Source organism: Stenella coeruleoalba (genome assembly GCF_951394435.1).
Source record: "Stenella coeruleoalba genome assembly, chromosome: 12".
NCBI classification, from domain to species: Eukaryota; Metazoa; Chordata; class Mammalia; order Artiodactyla; family Delphinidae; genus Stenella; species Stenella coeruleoalba.
Window position 1 is genome coordinate 84,413,437 of NC_137158.1, and position 15,503 is coordinate 84,428,939.

The window sequence follows — 15,503 nt, forward strand, 5'->3', positions numbered from 1 at the left end:
ATATATTCTTTACCAGTAATTTTCTTTTCCAAAGTATCTTCAGAAGTGTCAGTGGATGGATGATGCCTCTTTTACTGGCTCCTCCCCTCCTACCTAACACATTTCCTGCGCCGCTGTCCTCTGTACCTTGGCAACTGAATCTGCTCCAGTAACCGCAATATTTACCTCCATGTAAGTAGTCCTCAAATATAAAGCAAGCCCTAAGCAACACCTAAAGCAACACCTAAAGCAACACCTAAAGCAACACCTAAGTTCAGCTGCTTGCCAGCATCTCCCACTGGCATTAATTCTTGTCATGGATGAAACTCCTCATCCTGCCCATGATCAAACTGGATCTCCAGACTCCTATTTCTCTCCAGGGCACCCTATTTTGCTCTAGATCTCCATACATGAAACCTCAATGTCACATCGGTCAAAGCTCTGTAAAATACAGCTCCCAACTCCCTTCTTACCCCATCTTCAGCATCTCCTCTAGGTTCTAAAAGAATAGGAACCTATGATTGTTACCAAGCACACCCTATGCTCATTCTCCATGTCCAGAATCCTACTCGAGTTTCAATTCATCCATGAAGTCTTTCTTGGTGACTTTCACTCAGATGTGTTTTCTCCACCTTTAAAATTTCATAATACTTATATTTCAGTTTTCATATGGCAGTTATCATGTTTGACATCCTTATGTTATAGCTATTTGGTTGAGCTGCATGAAATTGCTGATAGTTTTAACCTATATGGTTCAACCCAATATTTCTGTTGATTTTAGAGGCCGTAAGTAAACAGCAGTCTCTACAAGAGTAGGGATGAGTTTTGCCTTTCTTTGGGATCCCCTGAGAAGCCCAGAACATCGGAAGTGTTTGTCAAAATAAAGAATCTTAATCAATCTATCTATATATCTACATTTATATCTATATCTTATCCATATCTATCTATAAAAATCAATTGTCTGTAGCAATTAGTGTAACCTATCAGCTCCAATGGTAGAGGTGAGAAGCTTTAGAACCTGAAACTTCAAAACTTCTGGTAACATAAAATACTTTGGTTCAAGAAGCTGTTTTAAAATAATTTATGAAGGAAACATTCTTGGATTTAGAGTTTGGCAGGTACAGTAAAAAAGCTTTTCAGTTGACTGAAATAAAAAAAAAATCAAAACCCTTTTTAGCACGGGCACTTCCCTTATAAAAACAAATTGCCTAAAAGCAAAGCACAGCAGTTTGTGCACAGTGAGCACGTGCCTCCTGCCGTCACAGGAGGGGTGCTGGAGAAGGAGGGAATGATTTACATTTCTATAGCTTCTTTTGTACGCCCAGATTCGAAAGCATTTCGCAAAGCAGTAAACATCATCACCAAGAAGAGACAGTGAAAGGATGTCCATAAAGTAGGGACTCCGAGTAGAGACACAGCAGCGCCCGCACAGCTGTAAACAGAAGCGCAATTCATCTGTGCTGGCTAAGAAAGGGGGAAAATGTGTCTGCAGGGTTCTTCAGCATCACCTGAACCATCCACAGAAAGCAACTCGTTTCTTATACTTTCTCAAAGAATGACCTCAATCCATATTGAGTCCTATTTGCTGGCGTTCTCAACAAATTACAGGTCTCCACTTCTAGGTGACGGCACTGCTCATCAATCGCCTACCCAATTCTCCCCTTCTCCTACAGAAATCACTGTTGTGAATGAAACACCCAGATGAAAAGGATATAGCCCTTTGACGGTATCTGGAGCCGTATAGGTGCCCTGAAAGCATTAGGGACAGGAGAGAAAACACACACTGCTCTCTCTCTAATGTTTCAGTGGCCCATTCTAGGGAAAATGTTACTAAAGCTTGGAGAAATTGAAAACAAAGGTGGACTTTTGCTGTGCGTCAGTCTTCCTTCACCACAGCTTGGGCACTGCGATTCTGACGGGGCAGGGAGCTCTCAATCCTGCTGTGAACGGCCCTGAGCCCTGCACCTCCCCTACTGAGCCCCAGCAGCAGACCTAGGACCATCCTCCAGGGGTCACAATTGGGTTACACATTCCTCACAGCACAGTGACTGAGCAACCTGATTTGGAACAATTTATTTGAATCCTTCTTCATTAAGATTCAAATGGAATAAGTAAGGTAGAAATTGAACAGACAGAGAAATTGTGCCTTGCTTCTCCTGTAGTCAGTAAACATTTATTCACTAAGCCCAGTCTGTGTGCTCTCTCTCTTTTCCCTCTCTCGCTCACAGTTATTCTTCCAATCCTTCGGGCTTGCTGTTTTAATGCATAATTAAGAAGGTCAGAATTAATGAAGCGGTATGGAGTAAAGTTCAAGGAATCCCCAGGCACTATTTATTCTATTAGATCTCAGGCATGAATGTCAGCTTGGCAGCAGAAGCAGCATAAGCAATGGGGTTGGCTGCATCCCAGGAACGATCCACTAAGGGAGACTCACCCGCACTGTCAAGTCATTCCTCAGCTCCTTCCCTGCGAAAATCACACGCAACTGGTCAGCTGGAACCCCCTGTTGCTTAGCAACCACCTCCTTGAGCTGGAAGATGCTGGTGTCAGAATCGACCTCCACTGGGAAACCATGGCTGGAGTTGAACCTGACAAACACTGACCAAGAAAATTGGAGGGGAAGAAAAAAAAAGTAAGCATTACTCAAAGCCCTTAAATGGCAATAGCAACATTTCTAAACTGATTTACCCATCACCCACCCTTTGATTAACAGCATACATTTTCTTTCACTTAGAACATAAAACTTAATGCTATGGAGTAACATTTGGAGAAAAATGGAATTTCCCTGTGGGACTTCCCTTTCATATATTAGTCAGTGACCCGCAAACAAAATTGCATGCTCCCTTTGACATCCATCCTAGGAAACAGAGGGACTCGAACAGAACACTTGCTTGATTGGAATTGTAAGATTCCCATGAGTTTATCGAAGAGATTCAGCTCTTACAGCCTGTACAAACTCACACTGCCTCTACAGTGCCCCTCTTAATAAAAAAGCAAATGCATTGTGTTAGCACCCATGGTACAGCAATGGAACAAAATCAAGCCACTTCGCAGTGGTTGAGAGTCTGCCTGCCGATGCAGGGGACACTGGTTCGTGCCCTGGTCTGGGAGGATCCCACATGCCACGGAGCGGCTGGGCCCGTGAGCCATGGCCGCTGAGCCTGCGCGTCTGGAGCCTGTGCTCCGCAACGGGAGAGGCCACAACAGTGAGAGGCCTGCGTACCACAAAAAAAAAAAAAAGCCACTTTATAGATCAGAGGGAAGACTCAGCAGAGCCCTAGGCACTGGTGGTCCCAGCCAAAAGGCTTCACTGGGTCTTATGGAAATATATATTTGCCCTTTCTTTTGAAACTAGTGATATACCCTTTCTCTTTTTGGAACCACCGTTCCCCTCAAGGACCAGGCTGGAACCTCACAGTCTTCTCACATGCTTTCTTCTCACTGCCAACTGCCCCGCCACCTCAATGGCTCTCGCATCTGCCCTTTCCTTCCACTCCTTCTGTCACTACGCTCATTCAATCACGTCTAGATTCCTGCAACAGCCTCCCAGCAGGAGTCTTAATATACTCTCTTCACCTCCGAAATGTCCTACACCGTTCTGCAAAGTAAACCGTATTAATCTAGAGCCCTCGCTGTGTCGTAGCCCTCAAATCCTTTAAAGGCACAAATCTTTCAAACTAAATGCTCCCAAAAAACATATAACAGAAAACGCCTGCCCCCAGCCCTTGCCTCTGTTCACGTCACACCCTTCCTCACCTCTGCCTTTTGAAAGCCTGTTCACCTCCACAATCCATCTCCAATGTAACCTCCTCCAAGAGGCCTCTCGCTATCAGCCCCCTCAAGACTGACCTCACCCCTTCAGGGCTCCAGTGGCTTTTACTGTGTACGTCTTACAAGACTTGCTACATTCTCTCATGGAAGCAGTACAGCAGAGGTGACAAATACATCCTCCAAAGTGAGAGGACCTATTCACCAATTCCTGTAGGTTCCTTGTCAGCTCAGGAGACTGGGGTAAACACATTAACCTTCACTCTTTAACTCTCAGTTCCCTAATCTTCAAAATATAAATAAACCACAGAGGGTGTTCTATAATACATTAAGTAATATTTATAGTGTTTATAACTATCAAATAATTACTTTCAAAAATAACGAATATTTGTATATGTCTTTGGTATATATTTTACCTCTTTAAAAGATTATACACTCCTCAAGGTCAAGCACTATAGCTTATTTTCTACTGTATCTCCTTTATTTAATTTTCTTAATAAATAAACTAATTATTTTTTTATTTTTGGCTGCGTTGCTTCTTCATTGCTGCACGCAGCCTTTCTCTAGTTGCAGCGAGCTGGGGCTACTCTTCAATGCGGTGCGCGAGCTTCTCATTACGGTGGCTTTTCTGGTTGCGGAGCACGGGCTCTAGGCACGTGGGCTTCAGTAGTTGTGGCACACGGGCTTAGTTGCTCCGCGGCATGTGAGATCTTCCCAGACCAGGGCTCGAACCCGTGTCTTCTGCATTGGCAGGTGGATTCTTAACCACTATGCCACCAGGGAAGTCCCCGTATCTCCTTTAAATGTAACATTATCACTTACTAGTTCTAAATTCAAATGTGAGATGGCCCACCAAATAATAATTATAATAAAATAATAATTACAATGCCAATAATATTCAAGCAGTTACTATGTGGTAGAAGTTGCACATTACATATGCTATTTTAAGCTTCCTGATGATCTGGTAAGGTCAGTATTATTATCCTTATTTAATAGAAAGTAAATGAAGGCCTTGAGAATTGTAATCACTTTTTTAAGGACATCAGCTACTTTGTAATGGAATCAAAATTTAAACTCAGTTCAATCTACCTCTAAATCCCATTGCATTTACTATAACATGCTGCCTAAAATCGTCTCAGAAGAAAAGTTCACATTCCTTTTCCTTATGATAAAAAAATTACAAAACACAACAGCAAAATAGTCTTTATAACATAATTCAGATAGCCTCTATACAGGTTAGCAGTAGAAAATGAGATTTAAAAAATAAAATCTCCAGTGAAGAGCTAAGAGCAAACCACAATGAACAATATTTACAAGACACAATGAGATAAAAATGACACCAAACTGAGAGTAGATGCCAGAGATGACACCACAGGAGCAAAAACCTCACATATTTTACCAGCACACAAAATATTTAGAAAGAGTAAGAACTGGAAGTGACAAAAGTGTTCCAAATAAAGAAAACTGATTGAAAAAAAAAGAAAAGAACAATTACAGAGGAAAAGGTGCTTTTGATATACTTTGTAGATGCCGTGTGACACTGTTGAAAGTAGAGGAGGAGAAATAAAAATGTATCGGAATCCCTTGAGGTATACTCCTGGCATCTTCTGATCAGAGACCATAAGACCAGCAATTCATCAGATAAGACATGGCGACAAGTGAATGGCTGTAAGGGACAAAAGATATGGTCCCAGTTGCAAACTGGATTTTCTAGTAGTGTGAATAGACTTTTTTAAAAGAAGTAAAACACCATTGGGGAAGAAGCAGTTGAAAACTATACACAGGCTACTAAAAAAAGGAATAAATATTCCAGGAGATCTGAAGTTGCTGATCTTCTCCAGGGGTTCAAATCATGGGAATTCCACCTTAAGGACAAGAATTATAAAGAAAACTAAAGGAAAAAAATCTGCAAAAAACATACTAGATAACTCTGTACCACTAATGAAATCATTATTATCTAAAAGCCTTTTTTGGTGGGAATGTGAATTTGTACAGCCACTATGGAGAACAGTATGGAGGTTCCTTAAAAAACTACAAATAGAACTACCATATGACCCAGCAATCCCACTACTGGGCATATACCCTGAGAAAACCATAATTCAAAAAGAGTCATGTACCAAAATGTTCATTGCAGCTCTATTTACAATAGCCAGGACATGGAAGCAACCTAAGTGTCCATCATCAGATGAATGGATAAAGAAGATGTGGCACATATATACAATGGAATATTATTCAGCCATAAAAAGAAACGCAATTGAGTTATTTGTAGTGAGGTGGATGGACCTAGAGTCTGTCATACAGAGTGAAGTAAGTCAGAAAGAGAAAAACAAATACCATATGCTAACACATATATATGGAATCTAAGAAAAAAAAATGTCATGAAGAACCTAGGGGTAAGATGGGAATAAAGACACAGACCTACTAGAGAATGGACTTGAGGATATGGGGAGGGGGAAGGGTAAGCTGTGACAAAGTGAGAGAGTGGCATGGACATATATACACTACCAAATGTAAAACAGATAGCTAGTGGGAAGCAGCCACATAGCACAGGGAGATCAGCTTGGTGCTTTGTGACCACCTAGAGAGGTGGGATAGGGAGCGGGGGAGGGAGGGAGATGCAAGAGGGAAGAGATATGGGAACATATGTATATGTATAACTTATTCACTTTGTTATAAAGCAGAAACTAACACACCATTGTAAAGCAATTCTACTCCAATAAAGATGTAAAAAATAATAATAATAAAAGCCTTTTTTTCCTTATAAATAGAAAAAAGTTTGTGAGCTTAAGTTAAATTTGGATAAACTGTACCAATACTTTATAAATGAATATTTTTGAGCAGCAAATCAGAAATGTAGTATGAATTTTCTGATGGAAAGACTGATCAAATACATAGCAGATATTTGGCCAACTAAAATATTGGTATGGATAAGAACAAACATCTTAAAGTGACCTGATAAACAGCCAAATGCCATTATATGGAAAACAGCTAGTGTTTAATGGCAGTACCATAATTTGCAGTGGGTCTCCATCTTTTTCTGACCCATGTGAGAAATGTGTATGTTCCGTCTGTTCTAGTCCTGTCATTTCAGCCATGATTCCTAAAAGAGAGGAGGAGAGAAGCACCCAACCCTCCTCCTCTACTACCTCTTTTAGAGTCATAGAAAGCAGAATGCCCTTAGAGCCAGGACAAAAGAAATTGGAATCCTGGTTGTGCCAGCTGCTAATTTTATGACTTTGGACAAATTATCTGTTCACCTGGATTCTTAGCTTCCTTATCTGCTAAAATGGAGATAATGTATACAACATCAAGTGCCAGTTACAAAGGATTTGTTGAGATTATGAATGTATTAGGAAATTTTGGAAAGAGTCCTTAGTATATTACCTTGTACTCTTGGTACAAGGTAAGTTTGTTTTGCAAAACTAGTTTCCTAATTTTAGTCGCCTAGTGGAGGTAGCACTCATTAAAGCAACTTCCACTTTTGTATTATAACTAAAGTAGATTAAATAGGAGGTGAGAAGAGCTAAATTAAGTAGCCTATTTTTTTTTTTTCTGCTCCTCTTCATGATACAGACAACTTCCAAGAACAGAGACATGATAAAGAATTTAGCTTATCTCCATGTTCTGAGATTTAATTATAAATTAAAAGTTTGGGAATGCTTGTTCTGATGACACCTATTATAGCACCAGAAATAAACACCGTATCGCTAAACATTATCCATTATGTGTATTATCAATAAGCACCATAATACAATGATAGGAAAAAGATGATGAGCCACATTCACACTTACTTTTTATGTTATCCTTGACCAGGGTTCAGAAGATCCAGAGGATAAGAAAGTAACTGGGAGGAAGGAGGGGGAAGGAGTCGTAGGTTGATGGGCACTTATATTTTTCTCAGGGCTATTCTACTTGTCCTGTCTGATTGGGGCCTAATTTTTTAGTTATAACTATAACAGTTTCATCAATGATTATGGTCCTTGTAGGATTCTGACTGCCTTGAAAGCAGCCATTATTCTACTCCTCCTACACTGAGACTAGTCACAGGATTGAGGTGGGGTGATTCACCCTTCCCCCCCCAACTCCAGGTGTGAGCTCTCATTAATTAGCACAACCTCATCCTCTTTGTCACAGTGACTGGCTCAAAGATGGACATAAACCAGTCAGTGCCTGGTGTTCCCCAGGTCATAGTGAGTGACTCCCTAGAATAGAGGTGATCCAAGGTAGGCCAACCCAGAGAAATCCAGAACTTATCAAAGGCCTTAGTGAAGAAGTGATTTTAGATGTCATGGAATATCATGTGAGCTTAGACATTTTCGCTGAGAGAATCAAATGAAAACAGAGCCCAAGATAGACCATTGCCATCAGAGTATAAATGGGCTCATTGCTTTTCGAGCAAGACAATTCCTCCTCAAGAGAGAATACCCTAAGCTCTGCAGGATGTTTAGCTCCAGCTGCAGCCCAGTAAATATCAGGAGCGCACTCTAATAACCATGGCAACAAAAAAGTAACCCTACACATCTCTGGTGAGGTAGTTTCTTCTTTACCTTTGAGAAATATCACCATAGTAGCTTCTACCCCAAACAGACAAACCTTGTCCTCACATTCCCCTCCATTCACTATCCCACTTTTCTGCACAGAATATTCTACTGTGAACTTCTTACAGTTCAGTTTTCCATTTCTTTACTTTCCGTTCTTTTATGAACTACTCTTGAAGACTGCTCTTGGTATGACCTCCACGTTTCCAGTCAAGGTTGCTTTTCTATTCTTCTCATATTTGGCCATTCAGGGACATTCAGTAAGGATCTTGTTCCAATAACCCTTTTTTTCTTTTGGCATCTGCCACTAAGCCCTCCCAGTTTCCCTCCTACAACACAGGACATACTTTCTTAGCTTCATTTATCAGATTCTCTTTTTTTGTTCGACCTACTGATTTTAGAGCACCCAGAGGTCTGCTTGAACTCTCTTCTTTTCTGAGCGTCCTCCCAGGGTTGTATTATCCAAGCTGCATGTTTTATAATTCTTGGGCAATTTAATATATTTCAATGGGGAATTTTTCATTCACCATGATTTTTACTTTATATTCTTATTTTAAAATCCAACTTTCTCACAACTATCAACCTCAGACCATCCTCAGAACAATGTGAGTCCATGGAATTATCTAATCCTTAGAACCAATTCCTACATTCTTCATGTTATAGATTTTGCTCACAAGAACTACGCTGAACATGTATTTAACAACTTTCATATAGAAATCTCAAAATCCTTATATAAAGGTGAAATTAACCTCCCACAAATCACACAGTATATCTTCAGTATTCAGAAAGTAAAATTTGTTTTAATCCTAATTTCTTGCACTCATAATTTAAACCATTTGTTAAAGGACTGCAGCATATTAGGCATTTTTCATAGGACTCTGCTAGTAAAAAAATTTAATATACTTTAAATCATTAAAAATTAGTTTAAGAAATGATTACAAAAGAATATGTATGCGTATTCATATATAGGTATATATGCATGTATACATACGTGTGTATATCCAAATTAATAAAATTACTGTGTCTGTATATACTTTATATGTATAAGTATATAATATATACACATATAATATATATACATATACCTGTTAGTCCATAACATCTTAATATTAGTCTAAGAAACAATTATAAAGATGTGTGTATATATATAAATGTATATATGTAAATATAATATATTACATATATGTGTATATCCACACACATATATTTTACACAAACACACACACACATACAGTATTTTCTAAACCTAGGGAAATGAATGACCAAATTGGGTACTTTATTGTATGTTTTAAACTTGAATTTTAATGACTTTTTTCTTAAACTGAGAAAAGTACAAAGTATGATTCAGCAAGAACATCTACCATGTAGGATTAAAGTAAGTAGGGGGTGAAGGTGTGACCAGCTCTTAAAAATTACTCATATTAATAGTTTAAGAAAATCAAACACTTGTTTTGAGAGAGAACCATTATTATATTCTGATTATCGCAGAAAATTAACAAACACAAAATCACCAATTAAGGAATAATAGACACTTGCTATCTGGTCATATAAGTAACTTCTAAGTTCAGAGGAAAAAGTTAGAAGAAAGCTAACTGCAACATCTAGTAAAGTTACCCTTCCTATACAACAGATATAAAGAATAACAACAAAAAAATGTATCCAGGTAATGGTCTTGTGTAGGTGCATCAAATATCCTTAAAAGGACAAACTGTGAATATATTCTCTGGCCCTTAAGGGTTACCTTCAACTGACAATGTAAAGCACAGGCCTCTGCTTGAGAATGCAGCCTCAAACTGTGATGTCGAACTCCCACCAAGCAGAGTAGAGAACTCTGGTAACAATGGAGCCAATCCAGGTTTGAGTCAGGGATCAAGCTCAACTGGTAGAAATTCCATATCTCAGCCATGTTTACCTCCCCCTGCCCCCTTATTTTGTATCCTGTCGTTCAAAGTGTTGCACATTAGCGTAATGCGTATGGTTTCTCTTGAGTGAAGCTATTAACCATCAGGATGAGAAGATTGTGAAATTATCCTCTGGCAGCAGAGAATAGATAGATTTTGACTTCTATAATTTCTTTTCTAGAATAAAGTCAAATGATGTCATTGCTTTGAGTCCTACTTCATTTCTAATATAATCTAGTCTATACTAATCTATTCCTCCACCCAATGAATAATAGTGAAGAACAAAGCTCTAGAATTAATCAGCATTTTTGTAATCACAGCTCAACATTTAGCAACCTTGCATATACAATCTAACCTTTATTGGGTTGTTGCAGGATCCAGGTCACTATTAGCTACTACTATTTTTTTTTCAAAACTATTATTTGTAACACATAACTTAATGTTTGATTATATGCTATCTGGTATCATTCTTTATTAGTTTCTTACATAATTCTTGATTTCTAACTATCTTTTAAGTTCTAATCAGAAACTTCATTTAGTCTCCTCACCCTCACTATCACAGTGTTAAACGGATAGAGGCCAGAATTTTTGCTTTTTGTAATGACTGAGTAACATGTCAGAACAACTCCCTGCAAAAAATGAAGATTATAAAAAAGAATCAACTGGAAATTCTAGAACTAAAACTACAATATCTGAAATAAATATTTATTAATAGATTTAATAACAAAATGGAGATAAAACAGGGAAATGTTAATGAAGAATAGAGAGAAGGGAGCTTTTTAAAAAATGAACAGACCTCAGGGACTTGGTAGGTAATATCAAATGGTTTAACATATATATAATAGTAGTGACAAAAAGAAAGAAGAGAAAATGGGGCAGAAAAATGATTTGAGACATAATGCCCAGAATTTTAAAATATATGATGAAATACATAAATGTACATATTCAAAATGCTCAACAACGAAAAGCAACATAAATTTGAATAAGACTGTGTCAAGGCACATCAGAGTCAAACTATTGAAAGCCAAAGATAAGGAACAAGTTTTTTTTTTTTTTTTTTTTTGCGGCATGCGGGCCCCTCACTGCTGTGGGCTCTCCCATTGCGGAGCACAGGCTCCGGACGCGCAGGCCCAGCGGCCACGGCCCACGGGCCCAGCCCCTCCGCGGCACGTGGGATCCTCCCAGACCGGGGCACGAACCCGCATCCCCTGCATCAGCAGGCGGACTCTCAACCACTGCGCCACCAGGGAAGCCCCAAGGAACAAGTTTTGAAAGCAACAGGAAAAGAGATTCCTTCACATAGCTTAAACTCATCATCAAAAGCAATGGAGGCCAGAAGTAAAAGTATAACATCTTTAAGGTATTCAAATTAAAAACAAAAACAAAAACACTGTTAAACACAGAATTCTACATCCAGTAAGAATATCCTTCAGGAATAAAGGCAAAATAAAGATATTTTAAGATGTAAGAAAACTAAGAAAATCTGTCACAAGCAGACTCACCCTATAAGAAATGCTAAAGAAAATTCTTCATACTAAAGAGAAATTACAACAGATGGAAATGTAGATCCTCAGAAAGGGATAAGAACATCAGAAATGCTAAATGCCTGAGTAAATACAGAAGACAATTATGTGGGGATTTTTTGCTTTATTCATCTTAATTTCTTTAATAATATAATTGCTTATATGGACTGAGTTTAGTACCCCCCCCCAGCCAAATTCATATGTTAAAGCCCTAACCCCCAATGCAATGGTATATGGAGATGGGAGCTTGGGGAGATGGTTAGTTTTAGATAAGGGCATGTGGGTGAGGCACTCATGAAGAGATTAGTGTCCTTATACCAGAAGAGACACCACAGAGTTTGCTGTCTCTCCTGCCATGTGAGGATGCAGTAAAAAGGAGTCTGCCAGGAAGAGGGCCCTCCCCAGAACCTGACCATACTAGAACTCTGATCTCAGACTGCCAGCCTCCAGAACTGTGAGAAAATAAATTTCTATTGTTTAAACCACTCAGTCTAGTGATAGTTCATTATGATGCTGAGCTAAGAAAACATTCAACGCAAAAATTAAAAAGTTTCATGAGGAGTCCAAAATACATACAAATATAATAAATATGACAACTACAGCATAAAGAATGGGGGATGGATATCAACCATTTCTTCTACATTTTGGGTGGAAACTGGTGCATTATTAACAATATTGACTGTCAAAATTTAAGAATATACATTATAATTCCTAGAATTAAAATTGAAATGAATAAAAATGTTGAGCCAAAAAGCAAATAAAAATTACAAGGGAATTCTACAAACTACTAAATCCTCCAGAATCAGCAAATGAGTAACAGAGGAGCAAAACTGGAAAAGTAAATAGAAAACATATAATAAAATGATAAACTCAAATTCAATCATTTCAATAATTACATTAAATTTTAATGAAATAACACTTCAATTAAAAGGTAGAGACTGAGGCTTCCCTGGTGGCGCAGTGGTTGAGGGTCCGCCTGCCAATGCAGGGGACACGGGTTCGTGCCCCGTTCCGGGAAGATCCCACATGCCGCGGAGCGGCTGGGCCTGTGAGCCATGGCCGCTGAGCCTACGCGTCTGGAGCCTGTGCTCCGCAATGGGAGAGGCCACAACAGTGAGAGGCCCGTGTACGGCAAAAAAAAAAAAAAAAAAGGTGGAGACTGTCAGGACAGAACAAGGTTGACACAACTATGTACTTTCTACAAGAGCCACATTTTACATACAAAGACAGAAAGAGTTTGGAAATAAATGAATAAAAAAATGCTGAGCAAAAAAGTATGAGAAGGCAGGATGACAATATTAATTATCACATGGATTCAAATACAAAATTCTGAGGGAAAAAAAAAGAGGTACTGAATTGTGGTGTCACCATTTGAGATGGGAGAAAAGGCTCAAATATCACACTCTGCATCCTCCATTCCTTCCTTTCTTTGAGTTGGGAGATGTACCTGGTACCTCATTTAGCCAGGCTTGGAATGTATGGGTCTTCCACTGCTCCCAGCCTCCCTGGATAGAGATAGACGACAATGCGCCCTTCCTACCCTCCTCAGTGGGTAACAGACCTCAAGGTCTGGAGGTGTAGACAAGAGAAACTGTAGGCAAAGACATTATCTATGGCCTCAAGGCAACTGCTGTGATTCTTTGACAAAGGCATACCCAGTGGATTTTGCATTGGTTCTTCTCTTTCTCTCTCTTGGCCCCCCTCCCAACTCTTTTTTTCTCTTTGATTAATTCTTCCATTTTCTTCTTTAATTACTTAACAGAAGTAACATTATGGGAAGTGGAGAATGGGACGAAGGAAAAATGTAATTAAGAATCCACAAAACAAGAGGTGTGTATTATGGCTAAGACCACGAACTCCGGAACTACCTGCTGAGATTCAAACCCTACGACTGTCCCTTATCAACTATGTAATCATGTCACACAGTTTCTGGTCCTCAGTTTATTCTCTATAAAATAGGAGCTAGCAATAGTATCTGCCTCAATTGGTTGTGAGAATTCAATGAATTAATATATGCAAAGTATTTAGAAAAGTGCCTAGCACGTTATAAGTTTTAACAATTACTAGCTCTTACCTAAGGCTCAACATATGGCTTAAAATTTATGGTTACTATGTTAGTTGTACAATATTAATGTTTAGGTAACTAAAAAATCTACCTTTTATTTTCTTTCAATAAGAAAGATTTTCCCGAATGGAGTTCTATTTCACTATGCTTTAGAGTACACTGTAATTGATCTAAAGTGACTGCAGGATACTGATACTGATATCTCATGTTTAGATAGAGCTTTCAGTTTTCAAAGTGCTTTTACAGACATCATCTCAGTTAATCTTCACAACACCTCTAAAAGATGATGGTGACAGCATTCACTACTCCTACTTTTAAAATGAATAAACAGATGTACAAGAAGGAAAAGTGGTTTATCCAAGATTTATAAGGAAAGGAGCAGGAACTAGCAGCTGTGTCCTGAAGCCCTCTACTTTAGATCAGTGACTTCACACAAAGACTATATGTTACCCGAGGGTATAAGAGGGTAATTCTTATACCTCCTAATTCTCACATATGCTTCCTTAAGACTAATATGTCAGAAAACATGCCTATGGCTGAGGTGTCATAATAGATCTTTTGTGCAACCTTCTCTTCAAAATCAACATTTTCCTATTTTACAAAGAAAGGCATACCACTCACTCTTCCCCAATTTCACTCTGTTGCATTACCACAGGGTGTCAAAAAAGGACAACCTGAATTATTGGTGACTGAGAAGCCTCTTTTAACCAAGGTCCCATTAACCTGCAGTAGAGCTTGACTTCTTACACAGTAGGGTGAAAGTTGGTATTAGGAACAGTGTATTTTAGTCATTTCAGACCGTTATCAGCGCTCGGTTAGGCTGTGTTGTTAGGAATTCAGCTAGAGTAAAGAGGGACAAAAGGGATGCCAATGTATTTAAGTATCCCAGCTCTTTCACACCCTCAGTCTTGCCAAAGAAGCAATTCCTCCTCAGGTTGAGTCTCAGGAGAGTAGAGATAAGATTGTTTGTAATACAAGGTGAGAGTGCCTTATTTCATTTAGGAAATGAACTGCAGGCAAAGTTCTATTCCTTACTTAACCATCCACCCTTCTATCCATCCAACTAGCCATTCAACCAGCTGTCCCCCCTTCCACTCACCCACCCAGCCATCTAGCCAGCTAGACAGCCACTCACCCTTATTCTGAGGTATCAGAATTAAATAATAACAAAATGGCTACGTGGGCCCATTTTTTTTCTGATAAATTAACTTTTATTCACTGACTAATATGATAAAGACTTGTCTTGCCAATCATGCCAAAAGGCAGGCATTTTCCACAAATCGAAAAAGATATATGCAGCTCCAAGGCTTTGATAAAAACATACTTGAAGTACGAAAAAAGCATTCAATCATAAACACTGCATTGGCAAAGGTATATTGAAATTAACAATATTTCAATTTTCCCAACCTTTTCTAAATTTATTGGATTGAACAAAATGCCTCTAAATGAAAGAAAAGTCAGTAAAATTAATAGTGAGTTAAAAAATCTTGGTATAATCTATATGATACACTTCCCAGAAACTGAAAAAGTGAATGACTATATATTGTTTTCTAAGTAGATAGTTGCAAATTCTTTGCTTTCAGCAGAATTGTAGATGGATTCAATTGAGTTATAAATTGATAGATCACTGAAATAACTGTAATGAAGACTTGCTAAGCAATTTTTCTCATTTTATAACCTTGAAGGAATTAAAAGAATAAAGTAATATTGCTACAATAAAATCCCTTCT

General features: G+C 38.6%; 1 protein-coding gene across 11 annotated transcripts in view; it reads right to left on the bottom strand.

The window, feature by feature from the left end:
• The window catches only part of AGPAT4 (1-acylglycerol-3-phosphate O-acyltransferase 4), a 1,412,586-nt gene that overhangs the window by 1,159,846 nt on the left and 237,237 nt on the right, over window positions 1–15,503 (bottom strand). For all 11 annotated transcript variants that reach the window (XR_013830736.1, XR_013830737.1, XM_079939090.1 and 8 more), the window contains exon 2: window positions 2,414–2,577. Coding sequence is in view for 9 of the 11 variants with exons in the window: in XM_079939090.1 (XP_079795216.1) it covers window positions 2,414–2,577 (164 nt within the window). In the remaining 2 variants the exon portion in view is untranslated. The remainder of the gene's footprint in view (window positions 1–2,413; window positions 2,578–15,503) is intronic.